Below are 22572 nucleotides of genomic sequence, written 5' to 3'. Positions count from 1 at the left end.
CCAATTAGAGCTGGAGGTAATTGTTTAGTGATAGGTAGGAATGAAAACAGTTGTATCATTTGCCTATGAATGAAGTACTGCTGACAACAGTGTATTTCTTGCATACTTGCTCACTCAAAAAGTATCTTAAGTAATTACAATGTTAATTAAGGTAACAATTAAGGCATGTTAGGTCCTGCTATAGTGCAACTGAAATTAACTTACTGTTATTTTATCCACACCTCAACTAAGTGAGGCTACTACCCTAATGTAGTAATAGAAACACAAAGTAGGAGACAGTCTCTGCCCTGGGTAGCTTCTATTTTCAAAGGCTGAGAGAAAGACATCGATGCTCCTTTTCTTTATCTCTTTGTTTCAGTCCTCTTATTTTCCTGTAGTTAATCTATTTCTTTCTGCTTAAACACTTATTGTATGCCAGAGAGGAGGTGTCGACCTCAGCACTTAGCCGAAGTAGTCCAGCTGAGTTCTTTAATTTTTCCTCATAAGTTAGGCTTTCTTGCAGTTAATAAGCTACCGTCAAAAGGGTATTTTTATTAAGGAGATAAAGCTGCCTGCATTTAAAAAAGCTTCTAAACAACGTTTTCCGTGTTTATGATGCTCCATAAATGGAATAATGACCATAAAGCCATAAGTCTCTAACACTGTGGACTCTAAACCTTGCTCTAAGTTATAGGTTGTAAACTAAGGAGCAATTAGCAATGAAATAATAAGCTATAAAGTTATCACTTCTTTCATTTTGCAATATTATAGTTTCTCAGTAGTATAAAGTGATAAATATGAAAATAGTTAAATGACTATAAATTTAGTAGACCTATTTCAAATCTTACTCCTGCTGTTGTAATTCAGAAGTAACTCCAGTGCAAATCAGATTTAAAGTAGGCTAAAGGAAGGCAGGATTTATGTTAAAATAGACGTATTTTAAATGAACACAAATAAACACTTAATTTTCCCCTAATCTTTTGCATTTCATTTGCAAATGAGGCTTTATAGATTATTCAAATGAAGAACAACTACTTAAAACAAGAAAAGTTCTTTGTAAGGCTCCAAGACAGGTCCTTGGTCTTCCTGTTAAGGCTGGTGTGTGTTAATACAGAATGTTTAATGAATCTGATCATGTGGGTAGCAGTTCTCTATGAGCAGAGAACACTAAGGGCAGAAACTTGTTACAGACACAAGCATCTAAAATCAGAAATGTGATAAAATTTCAGAGCCCCTCTTGTAAGGAAGAGTCGGCAGCTAAAAGATGATGAGGCAGATTCTTCTTTTCAGTAACCTATTGGCATCTGGGTAAGTACAAAGCACTGATAAAATGCTAGCCCAGTAATTAGTAGCTGGGCCGTATGTGCCAGTGCACGTGGTTAGATCTCACCTCTGCCTCCCATAGTTTGTTTTTATTATCCTTTCTTGCAATGAAAAAGACAAAAAAAAAAACCCCAAACAACAACAAAAAAACCGAAAACTACCACCACACTGCAGCTGCCTTCCCAAGAAGGATTGTTTCATGCCACTGTGGGTCTGATTACAAACTAATGAGCAGTCAAGTTCAGACAGTTTTCTTAGGTAAAGTTATTTTTCCTCTGTGGTCAAATGCTGAGATATTGCTGGGAGAAACTTTTCCCCCTTGAAAGAAACTTAATACTTTTCTTTAACAGTTTTCAATTCAAAACAACAAACACAAGCCATCTCTTTTCTAAGTCACCTAAAAATAAACAAACACAGTAACATGTATCAACAAATCTCCAGTGCTGTCTGATGGGAAGGTTGCTGCTTGCAAGAGACACTTCTACAAAACGGCCAGGGAAAAGGAGGAGGAAAGGGAGATGGGAATGTTTCTTGTGACTTGATGTGGTAGTGATTTGGATATCCTGCTTACCAAGTTACATGGTAGAGAAGCAGGCTTAAAAATCTAAACCAAAAGTTAATCTTTAGCTTATATGTAATCCTTTGTAAGTGTAGAACATGTCTGTTAACGGAGATAAAATGTCCCTATTCTGCAGGTGTTTCCTATTCAGAGTGTCATCACCAACCGTAAAGGCAGCTGAAGAACAAGGGCATAGAGAGGTAAGGACTCTCTTTTTAAATATCGTTTATAATGTAGCAAAGCACAACTAATAAATAGAATCTCATTTTTTTTCTTTAAGGGGTCAGCTGGAGCAAGAAGTGCAGGGCCACTCACTCCAGTTCTCTTAGAGCAGCTCATATTGCAACACTTCTTAAGAGCTGACTGCTGAAAAGCAGCACTGAAGATTATCTGTCAGCAAATGCCAGATTTTACCTATACTTTCCACTAAACACTTTTATTGCTGTTGTACCGTTTACCAGATTTGATGCCATTTCTTTAACTGTTTCACGTATAGTCATGCTTGCTGATGGGACGCTTGTCCTCCCGCACATGTCTGGGTCTCTGCAGCTCTTGGCCATTGCAGTGGCAGGGGCTGCATTTGGTCAGGACTTTGCTTGAGAAATTGCCACGTGAAGAGTCAGGATTCATCTCCCAGGGCCTCACCTAGTCAGCTGGAAAGGAGACAGAGGCTCGGTTGCCTGCTGCTGCTGAAGATGAGGCACTTATCAGTGAATATGGTATTATTAACTGAAATAACTGGGTTATTATTTAACTTTATCTTCCTTGATAGTGATGCCTTAAAGGGAACGTTCTTTTCAGGACAGCCCAATGTCTATTTGATAAATGAGTTTCTACTATCATAGACATTTTTCTTTCTTTCCATGTCAAATGTTCTTTGTTATTTGCAATCTTGTAACTTACTGACCTTATTTTTCCTTTGGTTACAAAAAGCTCAATTTTCCTTGGACTCCCCCCGCCAACACACGCACACAAGCACTTCATATTCTGTCTGTCTCGCTGTCCCTCTCTCTCTCTGTTTTCCTATTTTCAGGATAGTTTATTTGCTTGCATACTACCCATTTTATGGTTTTTAGAATAAGAACCATAATTCGTGGTCTCTTTCTATGTTGGCCATATCTTAGGAGACAAAATTAGAGACCAAACACTGACTGGAGACATACCAGCAAAATTATCTTTCTCTTCCTCACCTATATTAACTTCTAATGCCAAGATTTTCACACGCCCTCCCCTTAGGGGACATGCTGAATCCATCAGAGAAGCTCCCTGTTCCTAAGGGCTTGCCAGGAGCAGCTTCCTTGGCTGCAAAGGAAAGCTCAGTTGGCCCCCGTGCGAGGCAGAAGCTCTCTCGTGTGCGAGCATGGTGAGGCCTCCAGAGAGATGTGGCTCCTGCTATAAGCTCTGCCCTCCTCCTGTTGACTGCTCCTTAATAAAATGCTGCATTGCAGGGTGGAAAGCACCTGAGACATGCTTCACCAATGGGGAAGGGGCAGCACTGCACGTTCAGGACATGCTTCCCTGAAGTCTGTAAGTTTAGGGGATATTATATCAAAGATTCATCGTAGTTAAAGAAGCAGCTCAAAATTCTCATTAAATCAGCCTTGAATAACACTATCTTTTCTTTTAACAGTACTTAACAAGACAGGAGGGAAGTAAGAGACAAAATATCCTCCTTCCTAAGGAACGAAGGAAGAGGAACTGCCTGACTGTCATGTGTTATTTCTAAAAATAGTCACATTACATTTTTCTGTAAAGCATCAACTGCTCTTTAAAATGAGACCAAATCAAATATACTTGAAATCAAACACTGAAGAGTTTTTTTTCTTCTTTTTTTTTTCCTTTTCTAGGCTTTATCATCCTTTGAAACTCACATTTTTCCCCCTCCTGCAACACTGAGCTGTTTTAGCCTTGCCTGAAATCTCTCTACTCTTTTGTTAAACTGACTTCCGTTTTTTTGCAAGCTCTCCCAGTTTCTATCCAAGTGCTCTTTAGCAGCACAGGCTGTGTATGGGCAGTGCATTATCATGGAGTTCCATGTGCTGCTTTCCTCCCTCCCTGAAGTACAGCACAGTTACTATCTAATTTCTTATGTGAACTATTAGTATTTGGTATGCTCTGCTACTCTGGAGAACTGAGAAAGTATCTCCTCACATTAGTTTTCTGAACTTTGCCACAGTTCATGTTTATTTTTGTTATGAAAGCAATTATTTTTGTGACCTTCTATAAGCTTTAATTGAAGTCTGCCTCTGTTTGGAAACTCTTACAGAATTAATCAATTAACGTATTATTCCTAGGAACTTTTCCTTGTTTGAAAACTTTTCTTCCACAACATTTTACTTGCCTTTTTTGTTTTCTTAAGCAGCTAAAAACTAACGAAGTGTGACTTGCAGACACCCATCTCTTGTCTGCATCTTTCCAGGTCGTTTGCATGTGAGGCAGGTAAAAGGAGGAAGACTGCTATCACTATAGCCCCCATGTATGAAAAAGCCTTTTTGTGATTGTGTTCTCCTTGCAGCGTTGAAAGCATTACATTTCTTCAAGTCATCCTAAGCTGCCAACTATACACATTCTTTTGAGAGTGATTCAGCAAAACAGAATATTTTCTGGCAGCACAGAGGGAAAATCATATGTGACGAAGAAGCTGATACTTATCCATTGTACATACTTGATTACCTTGACAATCATGTTCTGATCTGTGCTGCTTCCTTGTTGAAATGTGGCATACCCAAAAGGTATTTTCTGTCAGTGACAACCCAGAGATGCCTATTTTGTATTTGGTAAGGTTAACTGAGGACACATTCAGGGATCTCTGTTGCAAATATTTTCCACATCAAGATTTGGAAGTGGTAAGGTAGAGAATAAGTACAATAAACACAAAGCTGAGGAGTCTAACAGATTTGGTAGTAAGTGAAAGCAAAAGCCCTGCATTCTCTCTAGACAAAACTCTGATTAAAATCTTCACATACTGGGATCACTCCATCTGTCTATTAGCAATGCCTACGGTAAAACTATGATTTATGTCACTTTGGGATGAATGACCACCTATTAATTGTGGGGAGAAGGAGGACAATGCCTTGTGGTACTTTGGAGACACCCCCCTTCCCCCCCAAATACCCCCATCAGGTTCTGCATGGGAACCAGCTCTTCCCTGCCAGGCTGAGCTCTCAGGGAAGCCACAGCCTTCTCAGCAGAACCAGCAAAAAACATAAACCTCCTGCATGGGACCAACAGGTAGTGGAAGTGCTGCCCTGCAAACAGAGCTGTTGTCTGGCCCCCTAAAAGCACATAGTGACAAAAGGAAAAGCAAGAAATGTACATGGACTCTGTGCTTGGCTTTTACCTGCAGCTTGTCTCCCTGTACGTGGGGCCTCTCTAGGACACAACTTGCGAGGTTAGTCTTGGCTCAGACAACCTCCTGTATCTGCCTGGGTGTCTGCAAGCACTTGTGTCTCACCTCTACCATTAAAACACCTCATCAGGTGCCACAATTAGTGCCACGCAGGGCTGTGGCTCCCAGTCTTGTCTGCTCTTCGCTTTGCAAAAGCCACTTTGTGTCCCTGGCAGCCTTGCTGGTGAGCGTGGGATGGCGCTCCTGTGTGCTCATCCTCTGTAAGATGGACAGCTGCTGAATATCTGCAGCTGTTTTTGCACACTCCAGGGCTAAAAGAAGTAGCCAAAGTGGGGGTTTTAGGTATGGGATGCTCGTTTCAAAATCTGTATTGTTAAGCCATGCCTGCTGAGGCTCTGTATTTGAAGGGAATGGTTCGTTAGCTCCACCTGTTGGAGGTAGAGTTTACTTCCATATGAGAAAACTGTTTGAAAATAAAATGAAACTTTGATTATCACTTGAGGTTTCTTTCCTAGCAAGTCTTAGCATTTAAGTAATATTCCCACATTTAATCTCTCCATTCTAAAAATCTCCTCAGTTTTGGGTGTCTGCCATTTCAATGAACAAGTCAGCTCTGTAGCTGTGCTTTGCAACACCACGCTACTTCAAAACTGGCATTTGGTCATTTCCGATGTCAACGGGCAACAGGAACTGCTGGATTTTACATCTGATGTCACAGGTTTTTTCAAAGAAACTTTACTTAAGAGTGGTCTGTGCTTACAGGTGGTGTGGATATGACCTTGCTCACAGGGAAAGGCTGGAAAGCAGATCCCATGTTTGATCCAGCCAGGATCTCAAGCTCAAATGAACGATGTTCTGAATCACCATAATAAGTCTTTGCAGTTTGTTTTAAGATCTGTTCTTTAATAAGTTGCTAAAACAGATAACATAGGTAGTTGTTTCAGAAAGTATTTGTAAAGCTGTTTTGTCCCATATGTCCCTACAGCCTAACAGACCTGTAATTTTTACGGAAGCCTATACTTTAACAAGGGGAGAAACAGTTTGCTGTTTAAAAACAAGTCCTGCAGGCTTTTCTGTCAACAGTGAAACTACCAGAGCAGTTTTGCCTTGGCACTATCTTAGTGAGACACGTGCTGGCTCTAGTTTGATTTTAAAGATCAGTCCTCGAAATCTCTTTGGAGTAATTAAAGTCTAGGATATTAACCATCTGAACGCTCCAAATGGGTTAAAAGGGTATGGTTACCCTAGAAAAAATGTTTTTGTGCTTTTTTTCTTTGCCTATTTTAAACTGGCACAATAGACGTGGCTATGTCCATCACTGTGACCACACCAGACTTCTTAGTGCTGGAGTGCCTTACCTGATTGGTTACTCCGTCGGTGGAATAACCATAATTCTTATTTCTACTGTTCTTCTCTCCCTCCTTCCTTTTCCTCTTCTTGTTCGTCACATCTGGGTTTTCCATCTTTCTCCTCTGTCAAGCAAATGGAATTGAAATGATTATTATAACTATAAGCTAAAACCTTAGGAGTGCACCCAAGTTAAGGAACTGTGAATGGACGTGCAGCTGCGTCTTTTGTGTTGGCAGTATAGAATGTTTTTAGAATCAGTGTTATTTTTTAACCTTGGAACTTATCCTGTCACATAGCCCAGTGCAGCAGCTATTCTCAATTTAGCCCCACCCTCTAAGTATTACTCAACTAACACTGATTCAAGAAGCTACAGCAGCAACCTCAAGAAAACAAGAGAAGAAAACTGTGTAAAGGAAGCAAAACGCTTTTTGAAATGTTATGGTTTTTAAATCTTCATTCGTCTTGTCAAAAATAAGATATCAAAGATGTTCGTAAGTACCAAATGACTTCTGCACTTATCAAACGTTTCAGTTTTGCCACAGTTTGTATTTAACTGTAAAAAATTATTTATTGTCCAATACTGTCCAGTGTTGGGAATGTTATCCATTACCCATGTGAAAAATGGAATGTATGTTACTGAATCCATTTTTCTCCCTTCTTCTGGAAATGAAGAAAAAGAAAGATGAGTCCCCTGAGCAGCTGGTGTGTGTTGGTGTTTGTAAGTCTTCTCTTGTGGCTGTCTTGGCAGAACATATGATTTGAGGTTTATGCATAGAAAACTGTGAAGCAATGATGTTTATTTTGAAAATGCATCCCGTAATTTACTCATGAAACAGAAAATGTAAAGCTGTTTACTCTTTGGTTGTTTTTTCTCCTTTTTTCTTCCGGGAACTTGACTGTAAATCTGTTGCAGCCTGTATGTGATAAAATATTTCAGATGTACCTTCTTCTGTCTTGAAGGATTTAAATGAGACTTCAGTAGGCTGCTGCTTGTCAGCTATCTATGGCTTCTAGCACTTAAGAAAGTATATATTGCAGGATGTCTTTAATGTGCTGGATCTTATCTTTAACGTTCAGATATTGTCTGTCTCTGCTTTGTGCAACTCTTTAAGGCAGAGATGTCCTCCTCCTCCTCCTCCTCCTCCTCTTCAGCGTTGGAGACTGAGATCTTCCAGTACATTGACCTGCATCAAAGTGGCTTTGTTGAGGTAGGAACTACATTGCAGTGAAACGACTGGAGTGCAGAACTGATGTTGGAAAGGCCTGTGCTCTAAACCACAGATTGAGCGTCTGCCATTAAGGTAACGAGCAAGGTTTCAGGCCTGGCATCTGATGTGCTAGCAGTGCTGTACTCCTGCTGCAAAGCCAGGCTGCAAGGAGACAGTCAGTGCCAGGGACCCTCCAGGTGGAAAAGGCTTTGCTCAGACCTCTGCAGAACATGGGACTGTGGGCATCATCCAGGTGTGCTCAGAGAGAGGCTTCGTTGAGCCAAAAACTCACCTGGACCTGAGAAGCAGTCCATGTATGATGTCCTCTCGCTTGCTTTACAGCAGGAGTCTTGCCAAATCCTGAGCTGTTTTTGTGTCTGCGTTTTTGTCAGTTCCCTGGGAAAAGGCAGAAACAGGAATTTGACATAATTAGTCCAGTAAATGTTATTTAGGCTTTTAACTTGTAAGCACTTCTGAATCCTTATGAGGATTGCCTAGGTAATTCAGACATAAGGCCGTTTCTGTAATGCAAACTATTGATCATGATCCAGTCTAACTCCTTGGAGACCAGGTTTAAGATCCTTTGGTGACAGCGTGAATACCTAACAGTGAGTACACTGTGTATTTAAAAAATAAGGATCCTGAACCATAAGGAACCTATCTAGGCAATTCTTCTGTGTCCTGAAACCTTCTATCCCAGGAACTGAGCCGCTTTGACAAGTGCCACACCGTGAACAAAGAAGGTAGCAAGAACCGCAGCTCGTGCTGCGATTCTGGAAATGTTTTTTTGAGGAAGCTCTGCAGAGGACAGATGGAGCCAGGTGTTGATGGCTTTGTTGTGGGCCAAATCTGAAGCGGGCCTTTCAGATGCAAGTATGGTGATCCAGGGTCCTGATGATGTACAGGGTACATGTCATTGCTGTGACAGGATAGAAAGGAAAACATCTTCAGATATGATACTTTTTGTGTTCAAAGGCAAAACAACACAGATTCCTGGGTGTTAGACCTATTGATTTATTTAACTGTGCCTCTTTTCTTCCTATACAGAACCTTGAGGAATGGGTGGCTGTGGAAAGCGATTCTGTTCAACCAGATCTCAGGAAAGAAGTAATACGAATGATGGCATTAGCAGCTGACAGACTTAAAGCATTGGGAGCCACTGTTAATTCAGTAAACCTGGGGTCGCATCAGGTGCCTCTTTAGCATTCTTATATTTAAAATATTGTATTTTCTAGTCTCATGTTCTACATTCAGTACTATATACATGCTATGACTTACAGATATTTTTTGTAGTTGGGTATCAATTTATCAATAGTCCTTTAGTCAGACAATACCTGCCAAATTCAGTCCCTCCTCAGACTGTATGCCAACAGGCATGTGAGACTATATAGACAATCCAATGCAAGTGGATGTTATCACCATACCAGAGACTGTTCAACACTAAAGAAAAGCAGTATGCAAAAATGTAAGGCCTGAATTTTTTCCAGGCTTCATTTTTATACCCCTCTGAATAATGAAGCATGGTAATTAATATATTGTTTCTTCACCAAAATCTCCATATGAGGGAGTTATCTTTTACAAGGAGAATGTTACTAAACAAAAAGGGCTAGATATCCTGAGTATCATTTCTTTTTTGAGGCGCTTCTGTCAAACACTCCAAGCCCCCTCATCGCCCCCCCCCCCCTTTTTTTTTTTGATGATGATTCTTGGGAAACATCAGACAAGAGTTAATCTCTGAGGAATCTTTGTCTCTAGTTTACCCTTCTTATTATAGTGGGGGCTTTCTTTCCTGCCCTATGCTGTTAGTTTTCTATGCTAACAAGAATTAAAAAGTTCATTAGTAGTCTGGTTCTCTTTTCCTTCCTCTTCCTCTAGGAAGGTCAGTGATAGTCTTAGCACAAGGATATTGCAGCACAGCATGTTATAAGGTTGTATCATTCATTAGTTGTAATAAATGCATTTCAAATTAAAATATCAGCATGCACTTGGTATACAACTATGATTGCCAAAATATGTAGCAACAGTCTATGTTAGTAACAAAAGGGAAGAGATTACCTGTTGTTGTAGCAGAGGCCAGAGATGCATTTCTCTGCCTAAGAAATGAGTGTTGTTTCACAAATTGGGTTTTTCTTGGACTCCTGAGCAAGAAATTGCTAGGCTTTAATACTGCAACATACTAACATTAATGGTAAATACAGTGTAGTACATGCGTTCTTCTAATTCTTGTTTCTTACTTCTGTGAGACGCTTAGGTTCTCTTGGTCAATGTTGAGATGTGTTCCACATTGATGTAAATTACAGGATTAGTTTAAAGTCTTAACCTGCTTTCAGAACAGTCTGAAATAGCTGCTGCTGCCTTCTGCCAACAAAACTTTGTTTCATTTCTTTGTTTGGGGTTGTTACAGGCCTCCTGGAATCTGCCTGTTGCAAAACCAGGCCCTCAGTTAGTTTCTGTGTAGCTTTGGCTGTTTCAATGTCATGACATATACTTTTGTCACTACAGCACATAGTCTTCTCTACCACCACCATTTGTTCAGGAGGGAAGTAAAAGGTCAGTAAAGAGTGCATTCATGAAAGTAACGCTTTAGAAGAACTCTGTATAAAGTCCCTGTAGAAGCTAACTGGGTGGGGAGAGGATCTTAATTTCTCTCTGTAGTTTAGAGTTGGAGTCAAAGTCAAATTCGATGATCTAATCGAATCAGAGTCAACTGAGTACGTAAATGTATATTCATTACTGAAAATTTCAGCTCTTGCAAGTTTTCAAAGCTTTGTTTTTGCTTTGTTCCTTTTTTAACATTTTGTACAGTTGCCTGATGGCCAGAACCTCCCGCTGCCTCCTGTCATTCTTGCAGAACTGGGCAAGGATCCACAAAAGCCCACAGTATGTTTCTATGGCCACGTGGATGTGCAGCCCGCCAAAAAAGATGATGGGTGGAAAACTGACCCTTACACACTGACTGAAATCAATGGTGTGTACCTGATCATAATTTTGGTATCATTATTTGAATATATCATTGAGATTTGGAATGAGAAGAGGTTGCCTATACATTTAACCAAAGCATGATGACTTTTCTCATGGAAGTCTCTGAGACAAATCTGGTGGACTTGGGTCTTGATGACCACGCTGTGACCAGTGAAACCCCAGAGTGATTGCATAACGTTTGGTATGGAAGAGCCACGTGAGACTAATGTTGCTTTATAGACTATAGTTATAACTAGACTATAGTTTCTGCTCTAAAATTCTTGTTGGAATGTTGAATCGACCATGACCCTCCCTCCTATACTTTGCTCTTGCTACATAATCCTGTAGTCTCTCCATCCTCCTCACTGCAGATTAGGAGCATTCACAGGGGAGGAATCGGAGGCTGCTGCAGGGGTCAGTCCTGGGTCCAGTCTTGTTCAACGTATTCATTGATGACCTAGATGAAGGGACAGAGTGCACCCTCAGCAAGTTTGCTGATGATACTAAACTGGGAGGAGTGGCTGACACACCAGAAGGCTGTGCTGCCATTCAGAGGGACCTGGGCAGGCTGGAGAGTTGGGCAGAGAGGGTTCCTCCTGAGGTTCAACAAAGGCAAGTGCAGGGTCCTGCACCTAGGGAGGAATAATGCCATGCACCAGTACAGGCTGAGGGCTGACCTGCTGGAAAGCAGCTCTGCAGAGAAGGACCTGGGAGTGCTGCTGGACAACAAGCTGACCATGAGCCAGCAATGTCCCCGGTGGCCAAGAAGGCCAATGGGATCCTGGGGTGCATGAGGGAGAGTGTTGCCAGCAGGTGGAGGGAAGTGATCCTGCCCCCTCTACTCAGCCCTGGCGAGGCCACATCTGGAGTGCTATGTCCAATTCTGGGCTCCCCAGGACAAGAGAGAGATGACACTCCTGGAGAGAGTCCAGCAGAGGGCTACAAAGATGATGAAGGGACTGGAGCATCTCTCCTATGAAGAGAGGCTGAGAGAGCTGGGCCTGTTCAGTCTGGAGAAGAGAAGACTGAGAGGTGATCTCATCAATGTGTACAAGTATCTGAAGGGAAGTTCTATCTGAACATGAGGAAAAACTTCTTTCCTGTGAGGGTGACAGAGCACAGGAACAGGTTGCCCAGAGAGGTTGTGGAGTCTCCTCCCCTGGAGATATTCAAAAGCCATCTGGACACAATCCTGGGCAATGTGCTGTAGATGACCCTGGTTGATCAGGGAGGTTGGACTAGATGATCTCCAGAGGTCCCTTCCAACCTTGGCCATTCTGTGATTCTCTTAATGTAATAATCCCTCCACTGCAATCAGCTGGGCACAAAAAGCACCATTCACTAAAGGAAACAAAATGATGCATGGAGGGTCAGTGGATGAGTAAGGCCAAGAACTCAGAAATCCTGATTCCCAGTTCTGTGCTATAACTATTAAGTCACTCTTACCCGTTTGTGGGGACTCTTTCCAAACAAGCATATTGGGGTAACTCTACTGCCTCCAGTGGGGACAATACATATTAGTGTACTGAAATCTGTCCGTATGTATAGCCATATAGTTAAACATTAAAAAAAGTTATGTATCTAGACTTGGAGCATCATGCTTCTACTATGATATTTATTTATTTATTTATTTATTCATTTACTTTTTGCTGCTTGTTATCTGGACTGGCTGATGTATGCAGAAACTGCATATTGTGTCAAGACACGTCAGACCTGCCAGGCATGTCTGGTGTGAAATAACAGCTTCTAAGAACAAAAGTGAAACTCAAATTGTTATGTAGCAGAAATCACGATACCATGTGTATAAAGAAAAAATGTACTAGGCCACTGGGAAACACCTGTCACCCTATTTAAAACGAGTCAATGAAATCCTCATTGTATTGACACATCACTTGACATACTGCTATGACTTCTGGGGCAAGAGGAATTTCTGATTGCATTGAAGTGGCAAGAGAAGTTTCAAAGATTGCTTAAAAGCTTTGTCTTTTCTTTTTAAGGAAATCTCTATGGGCGTGGAGCAACAGATAATAAAGGACCTGTCTTAGCCTGGATGAATGCAGTGGAAACATTCATAGCCTTGAAATTAGTAGGTATTGGAGAAAAATATTTTTATTATTATAGTATCTCTCTAGAGGAATAAATTTACCTTCCTGTGAGTTAGATACTAGGTGTCTGTTCCAACAGATTACATGCATTTTGAAATATTAGCTTATTTCTAATGCTTCATCCAGGACACTGGTCCCACTTCAGGAACAGTCTCTACTGAGCATTTATATTTTGAATAGGCTGTATGCAATGTAAATATGATATTGCTGTCATTGCCCTGCAGAGTAAAACACGCTGGGGGAAGGCAAGCATTCAATATGTGTTACATATATTAAATGCCTTTGAGACACTACTCTCTTGAGAGCTTTTAAGATTGTAAAACAACATAAATCAGAGACTAGTCATGAAGACTTATCTCTGCTGTTACGTTCTGCTGATCTTTGGTCTTGGCTACCTACATGCTACCTTCAGTTTGTGTGTATGCATAAAGAGAATAAGTATCTAAAAATGCTTATATATAATGGAATATTCTTTCAACAGTGTATTAGATTTATCAAAGAAACTGCTTCAATGGGTGCATTAACCAAGTACAAATACACTCCCTTAGAGGATGGCATGCCTTTAAGAATTGGGCCTTTGCCTGAACTACTACAATGAGCAGCATAGCTGTCTTTAATTCAGTCTACGTGTTTAATAATTTGGGGGTAGTTTTATCCCCACTGCAAAGCTAAACCAACATATAGTCCAAGCTTATAACTTGGTTAGCTACCTTCCGTAAGGCAAATTTACATAGTATGTTTTTTTGGATTGTTGAAAGATGGATTCGTGCCTCTGTTATGACATTATGGCATAGACTATGCTTTAAGTCTTGATTTTAAAGCCTTTTCACAACCTTCTGGAAAACGGATGCTTTTCTTTCATCAGTAATAAGTGGTTTGATTTCATTGTCCCGAAGTGCTAGTAATGAACTTGCAAATAAGCACATGTAGTTGTTTGCCTACTTATTAGCTATTGTAAATGGATATGGTCATGGCTGTCTTTCTGCATCTTTCCAGTTTATCAAATCAGTAATGGTTATTTTGATGTTTTAACAAGCAAGAAAAGAAAAAAAACATTAGAATTCTTTCCCTAGAAAATAGTATAGATCATCAGGCAATATTCATGAACAGTTTGTTTCTAAATTTTTTTTATGGTCATTTCATGAACCATTGGTGAACTCGTCCATAACATAAGTTCCTTCAATTCTAGACATTTACTCCTGGTTTCAGTCTGCGAACTGAACCAAAACAGAAAGCACCTTAAAACCTGTAATGAAAAAATAAATTGGAACGGGAATTGAGCTAAAATTTTTCTCCTATGGGATATGTCAGCAGTTCTGACTCGTGCTGTTCCAAAATAAAGGTTCTCTTAATTTCTGTTGGAAGTGCATCCCTATGAATTAGCAGGCATACAGATTCATGAGTGCTAACAGGACAATTAAAATAGAATTGACGGAAGCATTTTTGCCACCATATGACTTACCCTGGCTTTAGATAACATGTTGGGAAAATAGCAGCAATGGACCTTTGTCAGTGGTTCCCACGTGAGTATTACTGGTGGAAGTATGAAAGTCTAGAAATTTTCTGTCAAAATGCAACTGGTATTACACAGACTTTCCCAAGTGAATAAAATAGTATCCCAGCAAAACTTGTTTTTCCTTATGATTTTCTCTCCCTTTTATTTCTGAAGGAGAATGCAAAAGCGAACATCTTTTTTTCCTACTTCAGGTTTCCAGAAAACTTGCTGGACTGTCTCACTAAATGGGATTTCTCTCAGTACTGTTAAATAAGTTTTGCTGGGATACTATTTGTGGGCATCCGTCAATGCCTTTTCTATTGGAATAAGGCATTTATCTTATCTCCTTCTTTTCGTAACATATTACATACTGCAAGCCAGTTTGTTATTGCATTTTAAATGTTTCTTTTTTTTTTTTTTTTGAAAATGCTTGTTCCTTACCCAGACTTCATTAATATTCATTTAGGCTATGCCAGTAAACTTCAAGTTTGTTATTGAAGGTATGGAAGAAGCAGGGTCTTTGGGGCTAGAACAGTTACTTGAAGAAGAAAAACAGTACTTTTTTGCTGATGTTGATTATGTTGTGATTTCGGACAACCTTTGGCTCAGCAACAGGAAACCTGCCCTTACCTACGGGACACGGGGAAATGCCTGTTTCTTTGTGCAGGTAAAGGACATAGCTTGCTTTGAACTGGGCCCCTGAGTACAGACTGATGTTCTTGTATTCACATCTGTGTGCATATGTAGAGAAAGGCTGAGAGCAAGCTTAACATTTACAAACTTAGGCTCTTCTTACACACTTTTTCCTGCTTGTGCAGATTTCTCCTCCCATTTCAATTTAATCAGGTTTATTCACTTTCATTACCTTCTCTTCTCCACTTACACTCTCTGTCCTTGATCTCTCTTTCCTATCCCACTTCTCTCCTGCTACTCTTCCACTCTGGTCTCATTGCCCCTTTCTCACATCAACTCTATTCTCTGGCAATGCTGTTCCTGCACGCGCATGCACATGTACTCACTCTCTCCAAAACTCTCTTCTGCCTGCTCTGTCCGTTTCCAGCAGATAGGGCTTAGTGCATGCTACCTGCCTAAGGGGACTCAATTTAGTTGGATCCCTGGGTTTAAAAGCCACATAACGTTTTTTTAACCGCTGTAGTCTATTTAGCAGCCAACACGACCCATTGTGAAATAAAGAGCAGAAATTCCTCAGCTGGAAAATTCCTGCGAAAGCACAAAAGGCATTTAGAGAGCAGAATTAAGGAACTAGACAACTAAAGAAAACTCTGCAATAATCTTTATGTTCGAAAAAGAATAAAATTTGTTTTTCACTGAAAGAACTTCAGCAGCCTTCATTCAATTCTTCTAAGTCTTGGTTAAGAAAAATGATGCTATTAAAACATCAAAAATGATCTCTACCTGCTACCAGACAGTTGACTGTAATGAGCTTTAGAGAAGAATAAACAAGTTCATTGAAGGAAAATAGTTTATGATAAACCTGAGTATGAAAATGTGTCTGGAAAAAGAACCCATTAAATAAATGAAATGCCTTTCTGTATTGTAAAGCTCTGTGATTCAGGAGACCTCTAAATTCTTATTTGTTGCAATTTGGAATTAAGGTCGGACGTATTTTTTCTTATTGCTAAACAAATAAGATTCTGTCTTGCCTTTCTTATGAAGATTTTGCATTAAATAAGAAGGATGAAGAACTTGAAGGATTTATTCCATAATGTTAGAAACAATACTATGCAAGTGTTTCACTTGTGATGTGTTTAATCTTACTGAAGCAAAAGAGGGAATGAAGAGAGACACTTGCTTTCAAACGCCTATAAGTAATTTAGACAACTGAATTTCTCTCTCTAATGGTTTACAACAAAGCAATATCTTCTGTTTATCAAAAGCAGGTCATTCCTAAACTTATATTGTCCATTTTATAAATAGAGACACACAATAGTTTTCCATTTATTTGTGGCCTCATTTGAAAGTACCCATGCCTGTGGAAAACAAGTTCTCACAGAACAATGAGATAGGGAATGTTTTTATGTAAGTGAGGATTTTTGATATAGGTTGAAAGCGGTGACAAGGACCTTCACTCTGGCACTTTTGGAGGCATCATTCACGAGCCAATGACGGACCTGATCGCTCTGCTGGGTAAAGACGAGCACCACGCGTCCCCAGCGGTAACTGGGAGCAATGGGAAGCAACCCACCTTACAAAGGGCTAGGCCGTGCTAAGGTGACCTGTGTAAGGCAAGTCCAGCGGAAGCAAGATTCCCAGGTTTCCCAATGTCAGCATCACCACAGGGACAGTCGCTGGGGAAGGAGATGTTCCCAGTAAGGCCAGGACCTCACAAATGCTCCTGGCCTGTCAAACTGTTTTCATTCATATACTCATTTATACTCAGATGTTAATCAGGAATGGTTAATGATTAAGGGAAACTTGAAATCCTGTGAATACATACCCAGTTAGTGAAGCCTGACTTTTTAATGCTAATTTGTATCTTAATAAGATGATGTTTTCATGTCAGCTGCCAGTGCTGTGAAAGCAGATACTGCAAACAGCAGCTCCATGGATTTCTTAATAAATTAGGAAATACCCTAAGTTAAATGCCACAACTTGATGCTGTGGACAGTTAGGGAATCACAGCTTACTTATTTGGTTAACTCAGAAGAGTTGGCTTAGGTAGAAGGGAAAAGGCATTGTGTACAAGAAATAAGTATAAGAAATAGGTCCTACTTTTACTAATATCTTTATCTTATTTTATAGACAGCCTTGTGGATCCCACAGGTTATATTCGGATCCCTGGAATCTATGATGGTGTTGCTGTCCTGACAGAGGAGGAGAAAAAATTGTATGAATCGATTGAATTTGATCTAGAGGAACATAAAAATAATAGTGGAGTGAAGAAATTCCTCTATGACAACAAGGTAAAATAACGTGTATAAATGGTCAGCAGAAAGAATGTAAATGACCCATTCATAGTATTTATGGATAAAGTCCAACTGAAAGACATTTTCAGTCAATGGCAAACTCCAGAAAATAAAATGAAAGAACACAGAGCATTAAAATCTCAGTAAAATAAAATAAACCTGCTGAAAATGAAAGCTACTGGGGAAAGTGATCCAAAATGAATAATCAATGAAAAGGAGTAATGTAAAAGAAACAGTTTGGTTGCCCCTCTCTTGTCCTGCAGAATCCCACCCTGCAACCAACCAGGCAAACACAATAAGCATTAAACTCCTCAAAACAGATCAGATAGTAAAAAAAAAGAAGTTCTATTCAGATCTGAAAACTGGGAGGCAACTTCAGGTTGATGTGTTCTTGACTTTTTATTTGTTTGATTCAGATTTTGATGTCTGCTGAGCATATAGAAAAGCTCTTAAAACTAAAAGCTTTGCCAGCATTTAAAAATTAAATCCTAAATAAAAAAAAAAAAAAAAACACAGTAGATAAAGGCTGGCTTAGAAAGATCTGTGCGCGCAGCAGTGGCAGCTGGGAGACAAGAGGGGAGTCCCATTCTTTTTTTATCACTAACATAATTATACCAGTATGATATAAAGTGATTGCAGTTAGTCCCATGAAAAAGCTCTGAATTAGCCTAAGCTATACTGTAATAATCAGTAATATAAAGTATAGCATAACCATTACTAAAGTTTTGATACTGTGCCTATACCAGGATGAAGTAGTGCAAGTTTTATGTATACTTGAGGCTCTATTTTCATAAAATTGGGAGTACAAAAAAAAGAAGCATCACTGTGGAGTTACGCTTTGCAGTCACAATTCATATATAAAGAGCTGCTAGAAATGAATGTATTTTCTTTCTCTTTCTTTTCTTTAGAATAGACATTTTCATTTTTTTCCATCTCATCTCTTCCAGAAAAACGGATCAATGTAGTTACTAAACATTATAATCTTATATCTTGTATTATTTAGATGAGAGATACTCATTAGTAAAAGAACTTCTTCCCTTCTCCATTTGGGAAACTGGTCAGTTCTGCCTGGTATCTTCTGATCGGGTCTGGTTAAATTGTTCACAGGTTTTCCCTGCAAGTAGGTCAGAAGTTCTGGGGTCAATAGATGGTCAGATCAGAAGTTGTTCTGACCCCAAGAAGCATCAGATTTATTTATTTTTTCAACCCAGATTAGTTCATTAATCTAAAGCACATCTAGTAAAAATGTTTAAACATATACTGCATGGGTTATATAAAATTATCACAATTTATTATCTTTATCTGAAATGAAAAATGCCAACCATTAACAAATGCATAAATAATATAGTAGTCAATTGGTTGGTATAAGGTGCATGGGAAAGAGAAAAAAAGGCTCCCAATATGTCTTAGAAATGCAACCTATAATTGCTGCTTTAGCCGATTTTACGTTTGCACTGAAAACATTTTACTTCCAAGATGTTTCTTAATAATGGTCTGCTTTTTTTATTGTGCATGAATAGCTGTTCTCCAAATATTTCTAGAGGTAAACAAATGTTGAATGAAAAGTAGTGTTTTTTTAAATGACAATATGTTAGCAAGGGTTTAAAATACAAATCAAACACCTTTAAAATACAGGGTCCTCCAAGTACAAATTTTAAGATGGAAAAAGTCTGTTTCTGCACTTTAATTCTGTAAATGGTGAATGGCTCTGGTGTCATCCCTTGTATTTTTGAATTTTTTTTTTTTTTTTTGGAAGGAAGAAATACTTTTACATCTCTGGCGTTATCCTTCTCTCTCTATTCATGGGATTGAAGGAGCTTTTCATGAACCAGGAATTAAAACAGTCATTCCGGCAAAAGTCATAGGCAAATTTTCAATCCGTCAAGTCCCCCATATGGACCTTTCGGTTGTTAAACAACAGGTAAGAGGCATGCCTTTTCTTTGGCTTGTTCTGTGCAAACCAAGTTCCTCTTAGTACCTCAGGCGTTGACAACCAAAGCAGCAAACTGTATGTTTCTAGCATTTGGCTGTTCACGAGACTAGATGTGAAAATGCAGGTGTAAATTTATGAGCTGAATGAAGATAAACACTTTTGATAGGTATATTTTTTTCTGATAGGTATATTTTTTCCTTGTAGGTCGTGGAGTACTTGGAGAATGTATTTTCCAAGAGGAAGAGCCCAAACAAACTGAAAGTGTCTATGCCCTTGGGTGCAAAGCCCTGGGTTGCTGACATTAATGATCCACTATATATAGCAGCGAAAAGGGCAGTAAGAACAGGTACATCTTTTCTTCTTTCATTTTTAACATCTTCTCTGCAACTTTAAAAAGGAATCATGCTCGTCCTTAAAACAAGGGAGATTTCTTGATTCAGTGGGTATAGCTGTTCACCCTTATGAATCTGTCATTGATTTCTGTAGGACAACTCAGCCAGTAAGGCCTCTACATGTTTGTGTTTTGCTGAATTGGGGAGTATTAGTAGGAGCAGCCACAAGATTTCACTTAGTTTTTTTGTATATTGATACAAAGCCAGCGGTCTGTAGAGTGTAATGGATTCACGGAATCAATTGGCTGCCCACTCAAAAAAATTTCTATGAAGAAGTTCCTTGAGCATGTTGCTGATATTTGATAGCATTTGTTAGTAGAAGAAAGCATCCTTATTTCACATAATATCTACTCTTTCCATGTATTTCAGTTTTTAGAGAAGACCCGGACTTTATTCGGGACGGTTCCACAGTTCCTATTGCCAGAATGTTTCAGACTATAACACAGAGAAGTGTGATAATGCTTCCAATTGGAGCAGCTGATGATGGGGAGCACTCCCAGAATGAGAAAATAAGCAGGTTTCTTTTATTTATTCATTTGTGCTATAAGAGAAGGGTGGAGAACTGAAGTGCCTTGGTGGCCACACACAGGCACTGCCATATGGGAAACTTTGCTCTCCAGCGGACTGCCCCAACCTACCATCTCCACCAAACTTCTTATTGTGCCGTGTGGAAAACAAAATTCCAAATTTATCAAATACTGCTACATAACTTTTCATAAATTGTCTGCTTAGTCTTTAAACCTGTCACGCTGGCAATTTTCATTTTGAAATTTGCCTCTTATTTCAAAGATGGTGATGTTTTAAAAGGGCACTTTTCCCTCACAGCATTCGTTTTGAAGTATTCCAGCCAGATGTGCTCAGCTTGGTAATTAAGTAAGGATTTTGATGTTTTTTCCCTTATGGTCCAAACAGAGCTAAAGATATATTTATATTACATGGACCAAAACTAGTGTAATTATACCACCAGGGCTGTGGTGTAATAGCTCTGGTTACACACCAGGGCTAGTGTAATTATACCACCTCTGCCTCACCAGGGCTGAGCAGAGGGGCAGGATCACCTGCCTCCACCTGCTGGCAACACTCTGCCTCATGCACCCCAGGATCCCATTGGCCTTCTTGGCCACCAGGGCACATTGCTGGCTCATGGTCAGCTTGTTGTCCACCAGCACTCCCAGGTCCTTCTCGGCAGAGCTGCTTTCCAGCAGGTCAGCCCCCAGCCTGTACTGGTGCATGGGGTTGTATCTTTGAGATGGGAGGGGTGACTGAAAGTCACCTGTATGACCATTTATTTTGGCTGTCAGTTGTGCTCATGACTGAAGAAAAAAGTTGCCATCACAGCAGGCACGAACAGGGAGGTAGAAGACGACAATTCTTTTCTCATCCTCAGAGAGATGGTTTTCCTCTTTCACCTCTCTCCTGAACCAGAATGAGTCATGTTACAAGATAGAATGAAGAAGCTCACCTGCTACAGTTGTCACTGATAAATCAGTGATATTTTTAATTCTAAGGATCTTTTGCGGGTTCTTTGGGTGACCAATCTTGCAAGTTCCTTTGAAGGTGCCAAAAACTTTATGGGACTAAGCTGTTAATTTGAACAGCAGCTGATAGTGTTTCTTTCTCTTTCTTCCCTTTTTCACAGATACAACTACATTGAAGGAACCAAAGTATTTGCAGTCCTTTTCCTGGAGATATCAAAGCTGCACGGACAGTTACAAGAAGCTTCCAACACAAAGACTGACAACTGAAAGACCATTGCAGGGCTATTAGCAAAGCACTTTTTAAACCTTAAGCTTTCTAATTTCCTGATCTGGAAAAACATATGAATCACACAGAAATGCATGCCTGAATTTGTGGAAACATTAAATGCCATGCTATTACTTAGCATGCTACGAAATCATATGCATTTGTTATTCAGTCAATCAAATGACCTTATTCCTAACACTATAAAATAAGATTGGGGATAATTCATTCTTTCACAGTGCTATGTGCTATTTTTTAGCTTTAAAATTCAAGGAAAGGGAAATTTTATTTTTATTTTATTAAAATTGCTTTATTTCCTGTTTGGTAATATGGCCAGGTTCATGCTGCCTAGTTCATATTCCAGTTCTTGAATAGGAGCAACTTGCAATACTGTTGTTTCCTCCTAACAAATTTCTCTATGAAGCTATTTGAAGAAAAGATATGCTATTATGTTAATCTCTCCCTTGTGCTTCACAGAGGGCTGTAAATAGGAAATGCAATAGGATCAGCTTGCTGAGTTTGATGCAAAGACATTACCTATTTCTGGGAATAATCACTCTGAGGTCTGTAGAAAGGCTATAGCGAGTAACGATTGCAGGTCTGGATTCTGCCTTTTTTCCCTCATTTAATCTGAATATCCTCTTACTGTGCTGTTTGGCATAGTAGTAGGAATCACTATATAGTACTTATTTCCTTAGTATGACTTTCTTCCTGTACTACCCAAAAAAGTTACTGTAAATATCTGTTCTGACCAGTCTGTCATCAGAGGGTGTTTTTTTCCCACCATCTATTAGTTGCCAATTAACTTTTAAAGCATCAGTTTTATATCAATAATTAAAGCAAAGACAAATGAATATATTTTGAAACTAAAATAATAAATATTTGAGTTCTAGTTGCTAACCATTTAGGCCAACCATCTACCACAAATTACACATAAAAATTCAAAGTTGTATTTCTTCATTTCAAAAAGTGATTTGTATTGTAATGTGTACTTAAGTCGTGCACAACCAAAATGACTGAAGCAGATTAAACAAAAGAACTTGCTAGCACTAGCCCTACTGTTAACACAGATGATATAAATTAAGTTATGGAAATTAGCTGGTCTCTCCATCTCCTGGTGATTACGGGCAGAAAGAGTGGAGCCTGTAGAATGGAATTTCATACCATAGAGAATCTGTGCAAATAGATGATGCCAAAAGTTATCAGGATAAAAGACCTGGCTAAATTTAAAAAATAAAAACAAAAAACAAG

General features: G+C 39.4%; 1 protein-coding gene across 12 annotated transcripts in view; it reads left to right on the top strand.

Annotated features, from left to right (window-relative positions):
- Positions 1-21478, top strand: part of CNDP1 (carnosine dipeptidase 1) — a 31371-nt gene extending 9893 nt beyond the window's left edge. For 2 of the 12 annotated variants that reach the window (XM_068932045.1, XM_068932044.1), the window contains exons 2-14: positions 1209-1287; positions 1998-2061; positions 7673-7768; positions 8816-8959; positions 10574-10736; positions 12727-12815; positions 14796-14996; positions 16393-16477; positions 17093-17253; positions 19013-19177; positions 19394-19535; positions 19951-20098; positions 21221-21478. In XM_068932045.1, coding sequence (XP_068788146.1) covers positions 1244-1287; positions 1998-2061; positions 7673-7768; positions 8816-8959; positions 10574-10736; positions 12727-12815; positions 14796-14996; positions 16393-16477; positions 17093-17253; positions 19013-19177; positions 19394-19535; positions 19951-20098; positions 21221-21326 — 1608 coding nt within the window. In that variant the 5' untranslated portion in view covers positions 1209-1243 and the 3' untranslated portion in view covers positions 21327-21478. Of the gene's footprint in view, positions 1-737; positions 1288-1499; positions 1561-1595; positions 2062-2600; positions 7052-7672; positions 7862-8815; positions 8960-10573; positions 10737-12726; positions 12816-14795; positions 14997-16392; positions 16478-17092; positions 17254-19012; positions 19178-19393; positions 19536-19950; positions 20099-21220 lie in introns of those variants that run through there. The other 10 variants (XM_068932046.1, XM_068932047.1, XM_068932043.1 and 7 more) reach the window with 10 other exon arrangements.
- The last annotated feature ends 1094 nt before the right edge of the window (positions 21479-22572 follow it).

The sequence above is a fragment of the Struthio camelus genome, chromosome 2 (assembly GCF_040807025.1).
Source record: "Struthio camelus isolate bStrCam1 chromosome 2, bStrCam1.hap1, whole genome shotgun sequence".
NCBI lineage: Eukaryota > Metazoa > Chordata > Aves > Struthioniformes > Struthionidae > Struthio > Struthio camelus.
Note: the sequence above shows the minus strand (reverse complement) of the source record. Positions and strands in the feature narration are given on the sequence as shown.